We start from the raw sequence: 15,298 nt of genomic DNA, 5'->3' as shown, positions 1-15,298 counted from the left end.
TGGGGTGCCTCCTGAGAGGAAAGTGGAGTTCCATATCTATTTAGTGCCTGGTGTGGCTCGTACAACCAAGGATTCATATTGTTTAGCTCAGCCTGAGATGAAAGAGTTGTCTACACAGCTTCATGAGCTGCTACATTGACGATTCATTCATCAGAGTTGTTCCCCGTGGGGAACACATATCCTATTCGTGAAAAAGAAGGATAAGTCATACAGGATTTGTGTTGATTATTGGAAGCTGAACAATCTAACGGTGAAGAACCGTTATCTGCTCCCGAGTATTAATGATTTGTTCGATCAACTTCAGGGTACATCGTGGTTTTCCAAGATTGATCTTTGGTCAGGGTATCATCAAATGAGGATCTGGGATGAAGATATACCGAAGACGGCGTTCATAACTCCTTATGGTCATTACGAGTTTGTAGTGATGCTATTTGGGCTCACCAATGCTCCAGCAGTGTTCATGGATCTCATGAACTAGGTTTGCAGACCAATGTTGGATTAGTCTGTGATTGTTTTCATTAATGATATTTTGGTCTATTCTAAGACCAAGGAGCAGCATGAGCAACATTTGAGAGAGATGTTGGAGACCTTAAGGAGGGAGAGGCTTTATGCCAAATTCTCTAAATGCGAGTTTTGGATTCGTAAGGTGCAGTTTCTGGGGCACATCATCAACCAAGAGAGTATTTTGGTAGATCGTGCCATGATTGAGGCGGTAACGCGTTGGGAGGTTCCGATAAACGCATCCATGATTAGGATTTTCTTGGGATTAATGGAATATTATCAGAGAATCATCTAGGATTCTTAAAGATTAATTGTTTTACCCTTAACTCATTGGACCAAGAAAAGTGTGATTTTTCGGTGGGGTCCAGATCAGCAATAGGCTTTTGTGACATTGAGGAAAAAATTATGTGAGGCCCCGATTCTAGCTCTACCCGAGGGATTGGAAGATTTGGTAGTGTATTACGACGCTTCTATTTCATGGTTAGGAGATGTGTTGTTGCATAGGGGGCATGTCATTGCTTATGCCTTGAGGCAGCTAAAGCCTCATGAGGTGAATTACCCCACTCATGATTTATAGTTAGGGGCAATGGTATTTGCCCTCATGATTTGGAGGCATTATCTATATGGGGTACGATGTACTATCTTCACCGATCACAAGTGTTTGAAGTATTTGATGGATCAACAAAATTTGAATATGATTCATAGGATGTGGTTAGATGTGGTGAAAGATTATGACTGTGAGATCTTGTACCATCCTGGGAAGACTAATGTGGTAGCCGATGCTTGGAGCCGTAAGGTGAAAGGTGGCCCGATTCAAGATGTTTGCTTGAGGTTGACAGTGATTTCACCTTTATTAGATATGATTAAGGAGGCACATATGGAGGGTTTAAAAATGGAGAACTGGAAGATCGAGTAGATTCGGGGGCAATTTCTATTGTTTGTTCGATATAGTCGGGGGTTATTGAATCATTTTGGCAGATTGTAGGTTCCGAAATCCGGGGGTGTGAGGCAAAGAATCAGAGAGGAGGCGCATAAGTCCAAATTTTGTATTCACCCGGGGGCCACATAGATGTACCGATACTTGAGATTTAGCAATTGGTGGCCTTGCATGAAGCGAGAGGTTGCGTGGTTTGTCGAGCCATGTTTGACCTGCATGAAGGTCAAGGCTGAACCTCAGATGCCTCATGGCAAGATGCAGGCGCTACGTATTCCCATGTGGAAATGGGAAGAGATCACCATGGATTTTATTACGAAGCTACCTAAGACGAAACGGGGTGTGGATTCCATTTGTGTTATTATGGACAAGCTGATGAAGAGTATGCATTTTATTCTAATTTCTGAGAGTATCTCCGTTTGGAAATTAGCAGACCTTTAAGTGCGAGAGGTGGTGGTCAGGCACGGGGTACCGGTATCTATGGTCTCGGACCGCGATGTTCGTTTTACCTCCAGGTTCTGGAGAAAGTTTCATGAGGAATTAGGTACTCAATTACATTTCAACACGATTTACCACCCCTAAACTAATGGACAGAGCGAGCGAACAATCTAGACACTCGAAGACATGCTATAGGCATGTGTATTGGATTTTAGAGGGAGTTAGGATACATACCTTCAGCTAGCAGAGTTCTTGTATAAAAATAGTTATCATGCTAGTATTGATCAACCCCTGTTTGAGATGTTGTATGGTCAGAGGTGTAGAACCCCAGTTTGTTGGGGTAAGGTTGGACATAGAGTTATGGGAAGCACTGAAGTAGTGCTTAAGACGACCGAGATGATTCAACAAGTGTGTGACAGGTTGCGAGTCGTGCAGAGCCGTCAGAAAAGTTATGCTCACCGACATCGTTTGAATCTCGAGTTTCAGGTGGGAGATTTTGTTTTACTGCAGGTGTCACCATGGAAGGGTGTCATTCGGTTTCGGAAAAGGGTGAAGCTGGGGCCCCGATTTATTGGACCGTTTTGGATTTCGGCCCGAGTCGTCAGGGTCGCTTACCGAATGGATCTTCCGGATGAGTAGAGTCAGATCCATAACACTTTCCATGAGTCTCAGCTCTGGTGGTGTGTATTAGATGAATCTGCAGTCATTTAATTAGCCTAAATTATGTTAAGAATCCCATCACAATCATGGATAAAAAGACTAAGGCTCTTCATAACAAAGAGGTGATGCTGGTAAAGGTGAAATGGGCGCATCGGAGGGGATCCGAATGGACTTGGGAGCTGGAAGCAAAGATGTGAGAGCATTATCCAGATTTGTTCTTTGCAACGGTATTTGAGGATGAAGTATGATTCAAGTGGGGGAGAGTTGTAACACCTGGTTCCCGGTATGGTATAATTTTAGAGTAAGTATGGTAATCTTCTTTGGAAGCCACGACATGGTGAAGCCTCACCACAACGTGGCGCTGAGTTTGGGCCGCGAGGCTTAATAAACCACCACGACGTGGTGCTGGATGATGGGGGGAAAACCCAAAAGTTTAAGGGTTGAGCCCTATTTAAAGATCCTTATCCCCCATCTTGCCACCTCCCATCAGCCTCCATCTCTCCAAATCTTCCTATGTAACCATAGACCTATTGTGTTAGTATAAGCCCTAAATGTGTGAGTTTTTGGTGATTATGAAGGAAAAAGGTAGTGGAAGACCTCATTGGCAGTCCAAGGCAAAGAAGATCTAGGAGTTCACATTCCTCTAGCATCTCAACGAGGTATAAAGTCTTCATCTTGATGAGTTTATGAATAGATCTATGGGTTTTTCCCTTTTTTTCTCTTTTCTCTTATTGCCTTGGTGGTTGAACTTCATAAAGCTTGCAACTTTATGAGTCTAAAGGTCATTTGGAGCATTTGGTTCTGTAGATCAAGTCTAGATTTGAGTTTTGAGTGTAATGCATGGCATCTTGGCCTTTTTCCCTATTTTGAACTAACAATAGTTAAGACATGAATTGGACATGCATGTTTGAAAAGCATCGACTTTTAAGGTGTGGTTGGAGTTAGGGATTGTCTTGTAGCTTTTGGTCAGGTAACCCCATAGATTGGACGAGTATTGGTGAAGCCATGAAGTGTTTTGGATCTTAAAAGTGGAGATCTATACATTTTAGAGGGTTCTATTGGATAATGTTGGAAACTTTATCCATTTAGACCCTATTTTGGGCCAGATCTGAGTTCGAGACCTTTTGGAATCGAATGAAGTGGCTAAATGCATTAAGCTACTGAAAACCCTGTAACCTTGACATGGCAAGGCCACCACGACATGTTGGCGGGTTGGTTCGCGACTACTTTGTCGTATCCGGCACCACAACATGATACAAGGGTACCGCAATGTAGCAGCCAGGTTGAGTTCACTTTCTTGACCTTTTGACCGATCGGCCATGTTTGACTTATAAGGGGTTTTGGGGCATTTTGAGTTTCTGTTTAGGGGTTAACTAGAGCTGACAATGGGGCCGGGAGTTAGTTAGCTATCATTCAATATTCGAGGTGAGTCCTCCAAATACATTCATGGGTTGAAGGCACCAAGGACGGCCCATTGATTGTTATGAAATTATTAATCATCGAATTTGTAATCGTTCGAGTGAATTATATGTGAATTATGTGTAGACCATGGGAGGAGCCCATGGCACTTGGCAAGACCATAGGAGGAGACCAAGACTCGGGGATGGAATCCCAACTAAAGACCATGGAGGGAATCCATGGCAAACTTGTATATGTGTGCGCATGTCATTATGTGATTATATGTTTCGTGTGTTTTGGGAAACTCACTAAGCGCGTGCTTACAGTTTGTTGGATGTTTCAGGTACTTCTAGCTCCAAGGATATGGACCCAACTTGATGGCGTGGCGTGCACTCACTAGAATTTTCTTTCTCCACTAGTTATTATGGATACTCTTATCTTTCTATATAATATGTTGATGTATTGAGTCTTTGAAAAAAAAATTATGATGGAAATTTCTAATCATCAAACATGGATTGTTAATATTTAAATGAAAATTTTTACTTGATATTTGGGTTGTTACAACTGAAGACTGATCAGTGTGTCCAGATGCTGATGGTTATACATTGATGATACATTGATCAGATGATACTCACTGATGGTCATTCACTATCTGCTAAAGCTGAAGTTGATCAGATTGACCCTGACATCGATTACTGAAGCTGAAGCTAATCTCCAGACGCTGAAACTGATGCTCTAATTAGCTTATGAAGTGTTGGTGCTGATATCCGAATCTAGAGAAGATATGATTTCATACATTTCTTTTATAGCAAATTTGTTTATATTTAGATTAGATACAATCCCTTGATTTAAGGGATTCTCTAGAATAGATTAGTATTTAATCAGCATTATGGTGAAACTCTAATGTTGTAAGAGTGTCTTGTAAATGGATTTGTGTCAATCGTCTTTGTGACAACTCCGTTTTCTTGGTAAAAACAATACGAATTTCTTGGTGAAAGACAACTTGGTGATACTTCTATGTTCTTCATTGTTCTTTATTGTTCTTGTTTGTATTCGATCTACGAATCTACAAAGGGTTTGGGACATTCAGAAGTTCTATCGTGGGATTACAAATCCTGCAGAACCCATTACCCAATACAGAGAGAGCATGGAGATTATCCTAATTTTCTAAAATCTTAAAGAAGCTTATTTGTGCAATGGTTTTTGTGCAACCCTTACTGGAGTTTAATTAAAATGGATTCTAAATCGTCCCTTTTTTCTATAACATATTTCATGCATCCCATTAACATATTTAATAATCAATTTTCATGTAGTAGAACTTTTGAAAAACTAACCAGTGATCTTTACAAAATAGCTTAAGACACTGAAGAATCCTTGTGAGATTATCTAAGCATGTTCAGAAGAAAAGGTATAGACATCGCAATCTTGGATGTTACCACATCTGTGGACGCCTTCAAGATGAGGTTCAAGAAAGATTCATTATTTTTGCAAAGATCTTGTGGTGAATCCATCCAAGAAAATGGATGAAGTTAGATGTAGAGCTCTAAGATTCATTATGCTTGATGAAGACAAGATGATCTTTAAAAAAATAGGAATATGCAAACATCTTATGAGCATCCTAACAGAAAAACCTAAACCTCACCTCAAAGATCTTACAGTGCTAAACCTTGTTCTACACCGAAGAATGATAGGGATAACGTTCTTCAAAATGAGGAGGAAGAAGGCGATTATCCTAAACTATATGAATACTATTTTAATGTTTATGATTTAGGTTTTCTTTATGCCATTCATGATCTTGGAGATAAGGCAAGATGGCCCCAGAAAAATAACAAGACGTGAATATCGATTGAGAGATTAAAATTGTATGCTTATAATGAGGATTTTCTTAATATGATTGAAGATTGCATTGCTTCAAGGAAAGCGATTAGTGAACTGTTAAGCAAAGGGAATTTGAAATAACCTCTTAAAAGGAAGAAATATAAGTCTAAAAATAGGGAACAACATCTTGGTGCAAGACCTTGAAACAGATGATGAACTCAAAGATCTTCCCAAAGCTATAATGGTTGTTTAAAATAAGAAGGTATATAAACTTAAAATTTGGTAGGGAGCATATTGGCTATCAGCCTTAGAAGATTAGGTACTCCCGTGATATTGTAATGCCATACAACTTAAAATTTATTTTGCGTAGGCCCAAGATACTCATGCATGTTCCATTTTCTTATTTCAATTATCCTTACATATATTCATTCTTGATACTGACTTGAGCATCAGAGGGGTGTTAGCTAAGCTAATGGGCACCCTTTACCAGAGATCTTCTATTTTGTAGAACTTAGAACTTTAAGATCTTGACCAAAAGTTAGCGGTTGATTACTCATCTAATTATAAGGTACTTAGTCCTTTCATAGGTTTAACGATTAACATCTATCATATGATATTGGATTTAAACACCTCGCTTGACCCCAAGAAATCTAACTATAGTTTAAGGATAATGGGGTTAGTTTATGCTTTAGTAGATGGAAACCTTCTTATTATTAGGTATATGTTAGATCGAAAAGATTTGTATTAATGGAGTGGCAGAGATATGTCACATAGCCAGGAAAGAATAACAATGCATTAACATTAACATGTTAACTACGACATAGGGAAAATCTTAAGATATTTGAGAAAATCTCAAGCAATTAACACTTATGTATTAATATTCAAATTCCTAAGCCAATACATTAAGATATTCACAAGTACCAAGATCTTTAATGAAAATTTGACTCACTTTCGATCATTTTTTTTCACACTTATCCTTATGATATTTTTTCTAAGCTCTAACATTTGCATCTTTCAAGATTCTTCTTCAAATTTCATCTATGCACTTTAACGTTTTTCTAATGAAGATCTCTTTGAGAAATCTTCTACAAAATGATAATGAATTTGCTTAAGCTTTTCTGAAAATTAACACTCTTCTAATTTTTGCCAATTTTTCTTAATTTCCAAAGTGATTTCAGAAGTTAAAACTATTGTGAATTTGTTTCGAAATTTGGATATTTTCCTAAGTTTAAAATTTTCGTAAAAGTTCAAGATTTTTTCCTAAGGTATTTCAAAATTTAGCATATTAACTATTTTGATGTTGCCTTCAGAAATCCTAGTTTTTTCTCAAAAACACTTATACTTTTTCAAAATCATCACCACCCCAACAGTAAGACAGGTCTTCGGAAAACTTTTTTGAAAATCCTCAAGATGTATTTTTTTGGGGGAAACTTTTGTGAGGTAAATTTTTATATTTAATTTATTATGCCTAACATCTTGAACATGTACTAATATCTTGAACCACCAAAGATCATGAACTGCTGAAGATCTTAAACAAGTGAATATCTTGGTATTGCGATAGTATTTCTTGTGCAAGATGAAAGGCTTATATCACAAGGCATGGACTAAGTCAACTAAGAACACGATCAAAGGGAATATATGTTTATTCTTCCTGATTAAATTGGTCAAGAAAAAATAAATGGAAATCTCAGATTTGTAGCGTAACATTCAAAAGAAGACTAAGGATAATCCTGAATTTTCAGCAAACGTTATTAATGTTTCCTTTGTATAAATAGCATATTAGAAAACATGTTCTACAACCACTTTGGATTAGCTCTTGACATCTCTACTCTTTTTCTAATCTTCTACACTACATGAATATATTACACCTGTAACCGTCTTTATTTTTATTAATATTTTTAAAGTAGTGTCACAATTGTTGCCTCCCAAGCTTTTACATTGGAAATGTTGAGTGATCTAGGGCTTTCCCGGTATATTCTTATGTTCTTATTCTCACATTTATGATTAAACTAAACTTTCTCAGTTTGCACTACATTTACACGATTTATTAAACATATTTATATCTCATTATATCTTTGGCATGTAGCATGTATCTTGGGATACGTTATAGCATCTTGACCTTTTTCGAACATCTTATTGTTCTTTTCAACATTTTCTACATATTTACCACTTTTTTCATCTCCCATGAGAATCAAAGTCTTCAAAGGTTTTAACATTTTACTTTCTATGGTTGATTTAATCTTTCTTTGATTTCAAAATTATCCTTGGTGGGTTAAAAAGAGTTTTAAGGTTCTTATGTTTTTACACTTCCATTTTCGTTTTTAGCGTTTTTAGGAAACGATTATGAATAAAACTCCAAAACCGGTGTCATAACCATTTTTGCAAGATTGGTATGGTTATAGTCTTTGTTTTTTGAAAACATAGGTGGTTTTCTTTTTGTAAGAAAATCAATACAAATTTTCTAAGAAAACGTAGTGACCTTACAGGATCATATGTCATTAGCAAATGTCATTCTATAATTACTCTAGGGCATTCAAATCTTTCATAATCTTTATCATACTCGCATAACTCATGTGCCCTATCTTATGATGCCACAAATTTGTTTTATCATCATATTGATCCAAGGATTAGGATACCACCACCGTTTCCCATAACCGTATAATATTCTGGGAAATAAATCGCATGATTCATCTTTTCCTTCATAAGTTCGAGAGCACCCTTGGTGACTCTTACCTAGTCACCCTTTATAGAATATTTTTGTCCATCTTTCGCCAAGGTGCCAAGAGATTAGGTTTTTTTGAAGATTCGGGACAAACCACCAATCTAATGTCCTGACCGAACCGTTGTGCACCTTGATTTGCATTGTACCACTGCCCTTGATCTTGTGCATGCTATCATCAACTATCTTGATTGTGCCATTCTGCTCTTTAAAGGTTTTGAACCAGTTACGATTGTATGTCATGTGATAAGATGCTCCTAAGACCTAGATCTAAGCATCAATAGAACTATTTTTAGAATTATTCATAACTTCACGATCATCCCCTTCATAAGAATTTCCTTAAACCACAAAAACATTGTTGTTATTGCTTGATTCAACTCCCTGACTCCCTTTCTTCAGCAATGGAAAATCTCTTCTGAAGTGCCTATTTTTCTTACATTTATCATATCTAATGTTGGATTTAGATTTGGAACACGACTTTTCTTTGTTACCTCCTCTTATATGTTATCTTTTTCCTCTACCTGCGACCAAACATAAACTGGAAACTTCCTCACAAATTGAATCTTTTCATTTCCCTGGGCATCAAAAAATAATTTACACCAATCACATTGATTGTTGTCCTACCATACAAAATTATAGAACAAAAATTCTAATAACTATTCGGCCATGAACATAAGAGGACAAGTGCTTAATCTTCATATTCAATGTTTACATCCACAACTTGTAAATCCAATATTATCCTATTGAAGTTATTCAGATAATCCTTCACTTGGGTACTTTTAGACATTCTAAGAGTTTACAAACGTTGCTTTAGATACATCCTATTTTCCATAGAAATGTTCTGACACTTCTCACGAAATTTCTCCTAAAGCCTAAATGACCCTTGTTTGATCCACGACCTCTCTCTATACTTTGTCAATCAAACTCAACAGAATAACAATATGCACTTTTGTCAAAATATCCACCTTCTTCCCAGCCGCGATGTCTTTTGGCAATTTCACTTCTCCTTCTAATACTATTTCACATCCTTATTGAACAAGAAGAGCCTTTATATTAACCTTCCACAAAGTGAAATCATTCGAACCATTGAATTTCTCCAAATTGAATTTGTGAAATGCTATCTTCAATCAACTGAACACCAACCACAGTTATGATACCATTTATTTTAGGGAAACCAAACAACAGTTGTCAAGAATCAGAACTGATCTGGTGCCACTTCCCAAGATCTAATGACTCATGTTAGGAAGTAATATGTATAACACACGAAACTAAAAGCACACAAAGACACATATGTGGTGCGGTCAAGGTGACCTTTGTGAATGTACATGAGGGGAATATTCTTATTCATAGAATTACCAAACAAAGATTAGAACTACAATTCAATAGAGATTTGACCTAATCACTAAGGATTTAAAACACAAAAGACCTCAAACAAATTACTAGCATGCATCTGTATTTATAGTCTATGGATCATACCTAAAATTGTTAATAGGCCAAGCTCATTAATATATAAGCCCATGATAGGTATTAACCAAACACAATATGACAAGACATCATTTTTAGAACCCCATCATTGAGATACATTGCATGAGCATCATCCAGGAGCATCTTCAACTTATGAGAATCATCCTTGAGCAACTTCAACTAATTAGCATCTTCCTTGAGCATCTTAAACTGATGAGCATTCTCATTGAGCATCTTCAACTGATGAACATCCCCTTTTAGCATATTCAACTTGTTATCATCCATAACGCTCACGTCAGATCCCTGATGCCCACTCATGATCCTTGATGGTCACTCCTAATCCTTGATGCTCACTCGTGATCTCTGATGCTCACTCATATGATCATTGATGTTCACTCGTGATCCTTGATGCTCACTCATGATCCCTGATGCTCACCCGTGTTTTTAAGTGCTCCATTGAACTCCAAATGCTTAAGACACATCTAACAGATGACAAAAAAATAGTTGTTATTCGTTTCAAACAATAAAAAAAGTTAAAACTTGTGTTACTAAATAATTATTCTAACCATTCGTCAAATGTGGAAATTAAAATTCAGGTGTCCGTAAGTGTTTACTATCAATTGAATTATGTAGTGTGAGAACAATCATGTAGATTCCTTCAATTTCTATATCCTAGTATTATAATTTATAAAAACTCGTATTTATGTAATACATATTTGAGTTGAACAAATTATATAAAACCTCGTATTTATGTAATACATGTTTGGTTTTCATTTATTTGATGTCATAGTTGAACAAATTATATAATGTCTTAATAGAGATATAAACTTGAATTTTTGAAAGCTTTGAGCTAAAACGGACTAGTAGTTTGATACCATTTCTTCTATATTGACACAATTTTACTTGATAGTCATAATTCGATCGAGGACATCCAAACTCTATAAACTAATATGAGTTTATACATTCGATTCACAACTTCAAGCATACAATGCGTTAGTTAAATTTTTATCCAGTTAATTCATGACTTACTAAAGAAGCACGACCGATAAAACTCGTGTGTGGTTTGCTCTTTCATCCAGTTCTAAAACTTGTAGATATCATTCATAGAAATAAACACAAAGATTATTTGCATAGATAATTTGAAATCCCATAAATGCATACACAATAATTTCACCCTATTGAGGATACCTTGTATGGTACAATTACAAATTTAACCCTCTTACGTACACATAAAATACCCAATGACTTTATTTTCCAGACACACAATAAACAAAGTTCTCATCCTCAACCGGCCAATAGTAATAATCAATAACCCCATTTATATATCCTCAATATTCAATCATCTCAAATTCCGGCTAAACATTCTGGTGGTGTAACTGGGTAGCGTTGTTTATCAGTGCAATAATCATACACCATGTGGTTCAAACGAACCCATCTGTAACGACGAGCTGCAATTGGGTCAAGTTGTTGGTAGCTTTGACCTTCCCACCAGTTGGAAGGGTTCGAGGCACAGGTGCGTGGACCAGGAACTGGGCACCCCTCAATGTCAAAGTCCTTGTAGTATGCGTAAAATGGTGCTTTGCTCCAATCAATTTTTTCGAGTCCACCCCTTGTAGCCCAATCATCTGCTTCCCATAATGTAGAGTAGACTCCCATTGGCTGGAACTTGGGGAATGGAAGCCCTCTGGCTTCATTGTTCTTGAATACCCTTATGGGTACTTCATCCACGGAAAATCTGTATGATCACATTTTTTATTGTTAAGTTGTATAATACAAGTTATGATGCATCCAATATGCCATACACACCATGATACTACTTAAACTTATGTATTGAACATATGTCAAAATAAGTTTCTTTCAAACGTGTACCAGGTGTTTGGCTTATCTTTTAAAACAATTCTTGGACTTTTAACTTTTTCAAAAAGTTAAAAAAATCCAAAAAATGTTTGGCAAAATAAAACAAAAAAAGTTATTTTAAATCAACTTTTAGCCATGATAAAAAAGAAGTCTTTTTAAAAGTCATAAAATCTTATTTTTTGTGAATTTTGACTTTTATCTCTTAAAAATCTTAAAAATTCATCCAAACACATTTTAAATATCTATTTTTAGAAAAACTTCTTTTAGAAAAAAGTCTTTTTTTACAAAAAAAAAAAAAAAAAAAAAAAAAAAAAAAAACTTTTAACTTATAAAAAGAATCCCAAACGCACGTGTAATTTGTTTAAAACGGTCAAAAAACAATCCTAGAACTGTAAGGCAGCCTCACCAATATTTTTGTTCATTTTATTTAATTTAATAACTAACCAATATATTAAACTCAGTTGATAAAGTTATTATTAACATGATAAACGACTTTTTGGTAAATCGGTTTAATTGGTTGTAACTAGTTGAGTACATCTAGGCTTTTGGTATATATGTCTACCTAGCTATAGCCTTTTTTTTTAATTATCCGTTAAAATTAAACCTTAAATAAAACTATAACATAGATTGTTCGAATATTAATATGTATATTCATAAATTAATGATTGACATCTCCCATCTACTTACACAACATGGTGATGGTTCCATAAGATGGAGTAAGTGTGATAGTCTGCAGCTGGGTCGAACCACAAGTTAACCCTTTGTTCTCTATCACCCTTTCCATGAGCATACACATTGGTTTGTACCGAGTAAGGTTGCCCTGTTCGGTTCCCTAAGAACTCAAAATCCAGTTCATCACGCACTTGATCGGTATCCGAATTCATCTGCCACAAAAATCAACACCAAACATGCACCCATGTAACTATTTATAAAAATAAAGAAACACAAGTTACATAAAACATTATTTTCTTTAAAATAAACGTACATAGAAAGCAGTAACAGTGCCCGCAGAGTCTCCTGGAATAAGCTTAATCTTCATGCTCACACGTCCAAATAAGTATTGGCTTTTTGAAGCAAACCCACATCCTATGTCAAAAAATAATGCTCGTATGAGAGGCTTTCTAAATACTAAGCATACTGAATATATATATGTATATGTATACTTACCTGAGTTTTGGTCAAGAACAAGTTGGATGGCTTTGCCACCATCGAGTTGCTTAATGTGGGAATCAGACCATGTAATACGGAAATCTTGGAGAAATGTAGCGGGTCTGGCATCAGCCACTGGTGACAGTGTAAAGAACACGACTAGAATTAGGAAAAGAACAATTTTAGTAAAAAATGTTGTCGACGAATGTGTCATTTTGACCATGTACTAATGCAATCTTTGTCTTGTGTGTAATGTGTGATCTATGTGATGGATATAAGTTGGATATTTATATACGTATACGAATTTATAGATGTAGATATTGTAGGGTAATTTATATATTGCATAATCTGAGAGGGGGGCCATTGAAAATTGGTTCGCTTTCCATACAGCTCATTTTATGCTGCCAAATGCCAACAACGCCAAACGTTTTTAACCTTCACCCTTATTGGATATGTATTGTGTATTGGTAAATTCAAGTGGGACGACTTATTGAAATGTGATGGGTTGCTAATTTGCCATAGCTTGAGCAAAACAATGTACCTCTGTTGTGAGTTGAGATTTTCTTTGTTGTGTTCTTATTTGTATTATATTAAAATAAATTCGAAACTAGGTTTGACCAATTCTTTTTCATTCATTCTATTAAATTTTAGATTTCATTATGTAATATAATGATTTTATTTTTAATTTTAACGTAAAAAACATAAAATCAATGTTATTTTATTATGTCAACCCAACCTTGTTGGTTATAACCTAATCATATCAACAAACTATATAATAAAAAAAGGTAAAATTCTTTACACCATATTATTTTGAAACTTAAAACACCTTTAACATTTCTAATAAAATCTCATAAGACATGACCTGTCAAATTTGTGAGAATAGATAATTTTGTTATTTAATGTGAGATAAATATATAAAAAAAATTATACAAAGATTTTAGTTTTCAATAAATTTTTTATAATAATAAATGGTTTTAAATTTAATTAATAATAACAATTTACAATAAATAAAATTATAAACTAAATTACATTATAAATAAAAGGAAATTGAAATAAATCTTTTTAAATCGCTTAATCATAAAAATAGTTGAACCTAACATTAAATCATGAATTATATTCAATTTTATTAATGAGAATGTAGATGTCATTAACTGATTTCATTCAAAGAGATTTTTACATAACTATATTCTTCAAATTAAATATTTACAAGGGAAATTTTCAAAAATAGTCTTTGTGGTTTTCAGAAAAGTCGAGTTTAATTCTTAATTTTTTAGGTCATCAACGATGATCATTATGATTTGTACGACTTATACTTCAACCTCATTTTATGAGCTAAATTATTAATAAGTACCACATGATGTCTCAACATCATTGGGAATATAGTATTCTTGTTTTGTATTGTAAAATGTTTGATCATACCTACCATCATTTCCAATATAGTTATGGATTACCATTGATCCTATCATAATGTTTATTTGGTGTGTATACTTGTATTAGCATGTATATTTCTCAGTAATGCACACCTACCTTTCCAAACTCCAAAAGTTCGTTGGATGATATTTCTCAATGATGATCGGTAATGGTTAAATGTCTCTTTTGCTTCGGTGGGAAGATGTATAGCAGCATTTTGCCCATGTTGAAAGCCTACTATATGATAATGAATTTTGTACCTTTTATGGAGAAAGATACTCTCGTAGTACATGGATATCCGACATCGACAACGTAATATTTATCTTTGATAAAAAAAATTAAATAGTTCTTATTCGTTTCAAACGATATAAGAAGATAAAACTTGTATTACTAAATAATTTGTTACGCCTGGTTCCCGGTATGCATTTAAATCATTAATTTATTTATTTTGAAAAGGTGACTCGACGAGTTGGTGGCCCTAACTCATCGAGTAGAAGGCAAATTATACACAAGGTTTAAGCTACCTACCCGTCGAGTCAAGGGCCCTCGACTCGACGAGTAGATCGGCCAGAGTGAAACCCTAATCAACGAAACCCTAAAGTGTTATTTGAGAGTGAGAGCCATTTTTAGTGATCTTTTTGTACTTTTAAAGCTTGTGGAAGAAGAAGAAGACAGAGGGCTCAAGAAGGGAAGAGTAGATCCAGAAACTACATGCCATTTGCTACATTTTCTGTTAATCAAGTGTCTATCTTGGGTATTAGTTCATTAGATCTCTTTATGTCCATCTTTATGAGGGTTTTTTATCCAAGATTGATAGCTTTTGGAGAATGATCGACCCAAGTGGGTATTCTTCCAGATGTAGCACCTAAAGGGGCTTATATGACATAAAGATGCAAACTTTATGCCATTAGAGCCCCCATGCAAGTCTTAGAGTGTAATATTGGCATTTT

At 35.3% G+C, this 15,298-nt stretch overlaps 1 protein-coding gene across 1 annotated transcript; it reads right to left on the bottom strand.

Annotated features, from left to right (window-relative positions):
* Window positions 1–11,042: 11,042 nt before the first annotated feature.
* LOC111912962 (probable xyloglucan endotransglucosylase/hydrolase protein 7) lies at window positions 11,043–13,207 on the bottom strand. The gene is made up of 4 exons (XM_023908683.3): window positions 12,957–13,207; window positions 12,775–12,875; window positions 12,477–12,673; window positions 11,043–11,667 (listed from the first exon to the last, which is right to left on the bottom strand). The coding sequence occupies exons 1-4, from the start codon at window positions 13,159–13,161 to the stop codon at window positions 11,277–11,279; spliced, it is 894 nt and encodes a 297-aa protein (XP_023764451.1). The 5' UTR covers window positions 13,162–13,207; the 3' UTR covers window positions 11,043–11,276.
* Between the last annotated feature and the right edge of the window lie 2,091 nt (window positions 13,208–15,298).

Source organism: Lactuca sativa, chromosome 3 (genome assembly GCF_002870075.4).
Source record: "Lactuca sativa cultivar Salinas chromosome 3, Lsat_Salinas_v11, whole genome shotgun sequence".
Lineage (NCBI taxonomy): Eukaryota > Viridiplantae > Streptophyta > Magnoliopsida > Asterales > Asteraceae > Lactuca > Lactuca sativa.
Note: the sequence above shows the minus strand (reverse complement) of the source record. Positions and strands in the feature narration are given on the sequence as shown.

Excerpts from the sequence above, each read along its gene's own strand:
- LOC111912962 (XM_023908683.3), bottom strand. The coding sequence starts at position 13,161 with ATGGTCAAAATGACACATTCGTCGACAACATTTTTTACTAAAATTGTT. Across the intron at positions 12,876-12,956 it reads TGTTCTTGACCAAAACTCAG|GATGTGGGTTTGCTTCAAAA; the intron begins GTAAGTATACAT and ends TTTTTGACATAG. Across the intron at positions 11,668-12,476 it reads TGGAACCATCACCATGTTGT|ATTTTCCGTGGATGAAGTAC; the intron begins GTAAGTAGATGG and ends GTGATCATACAG.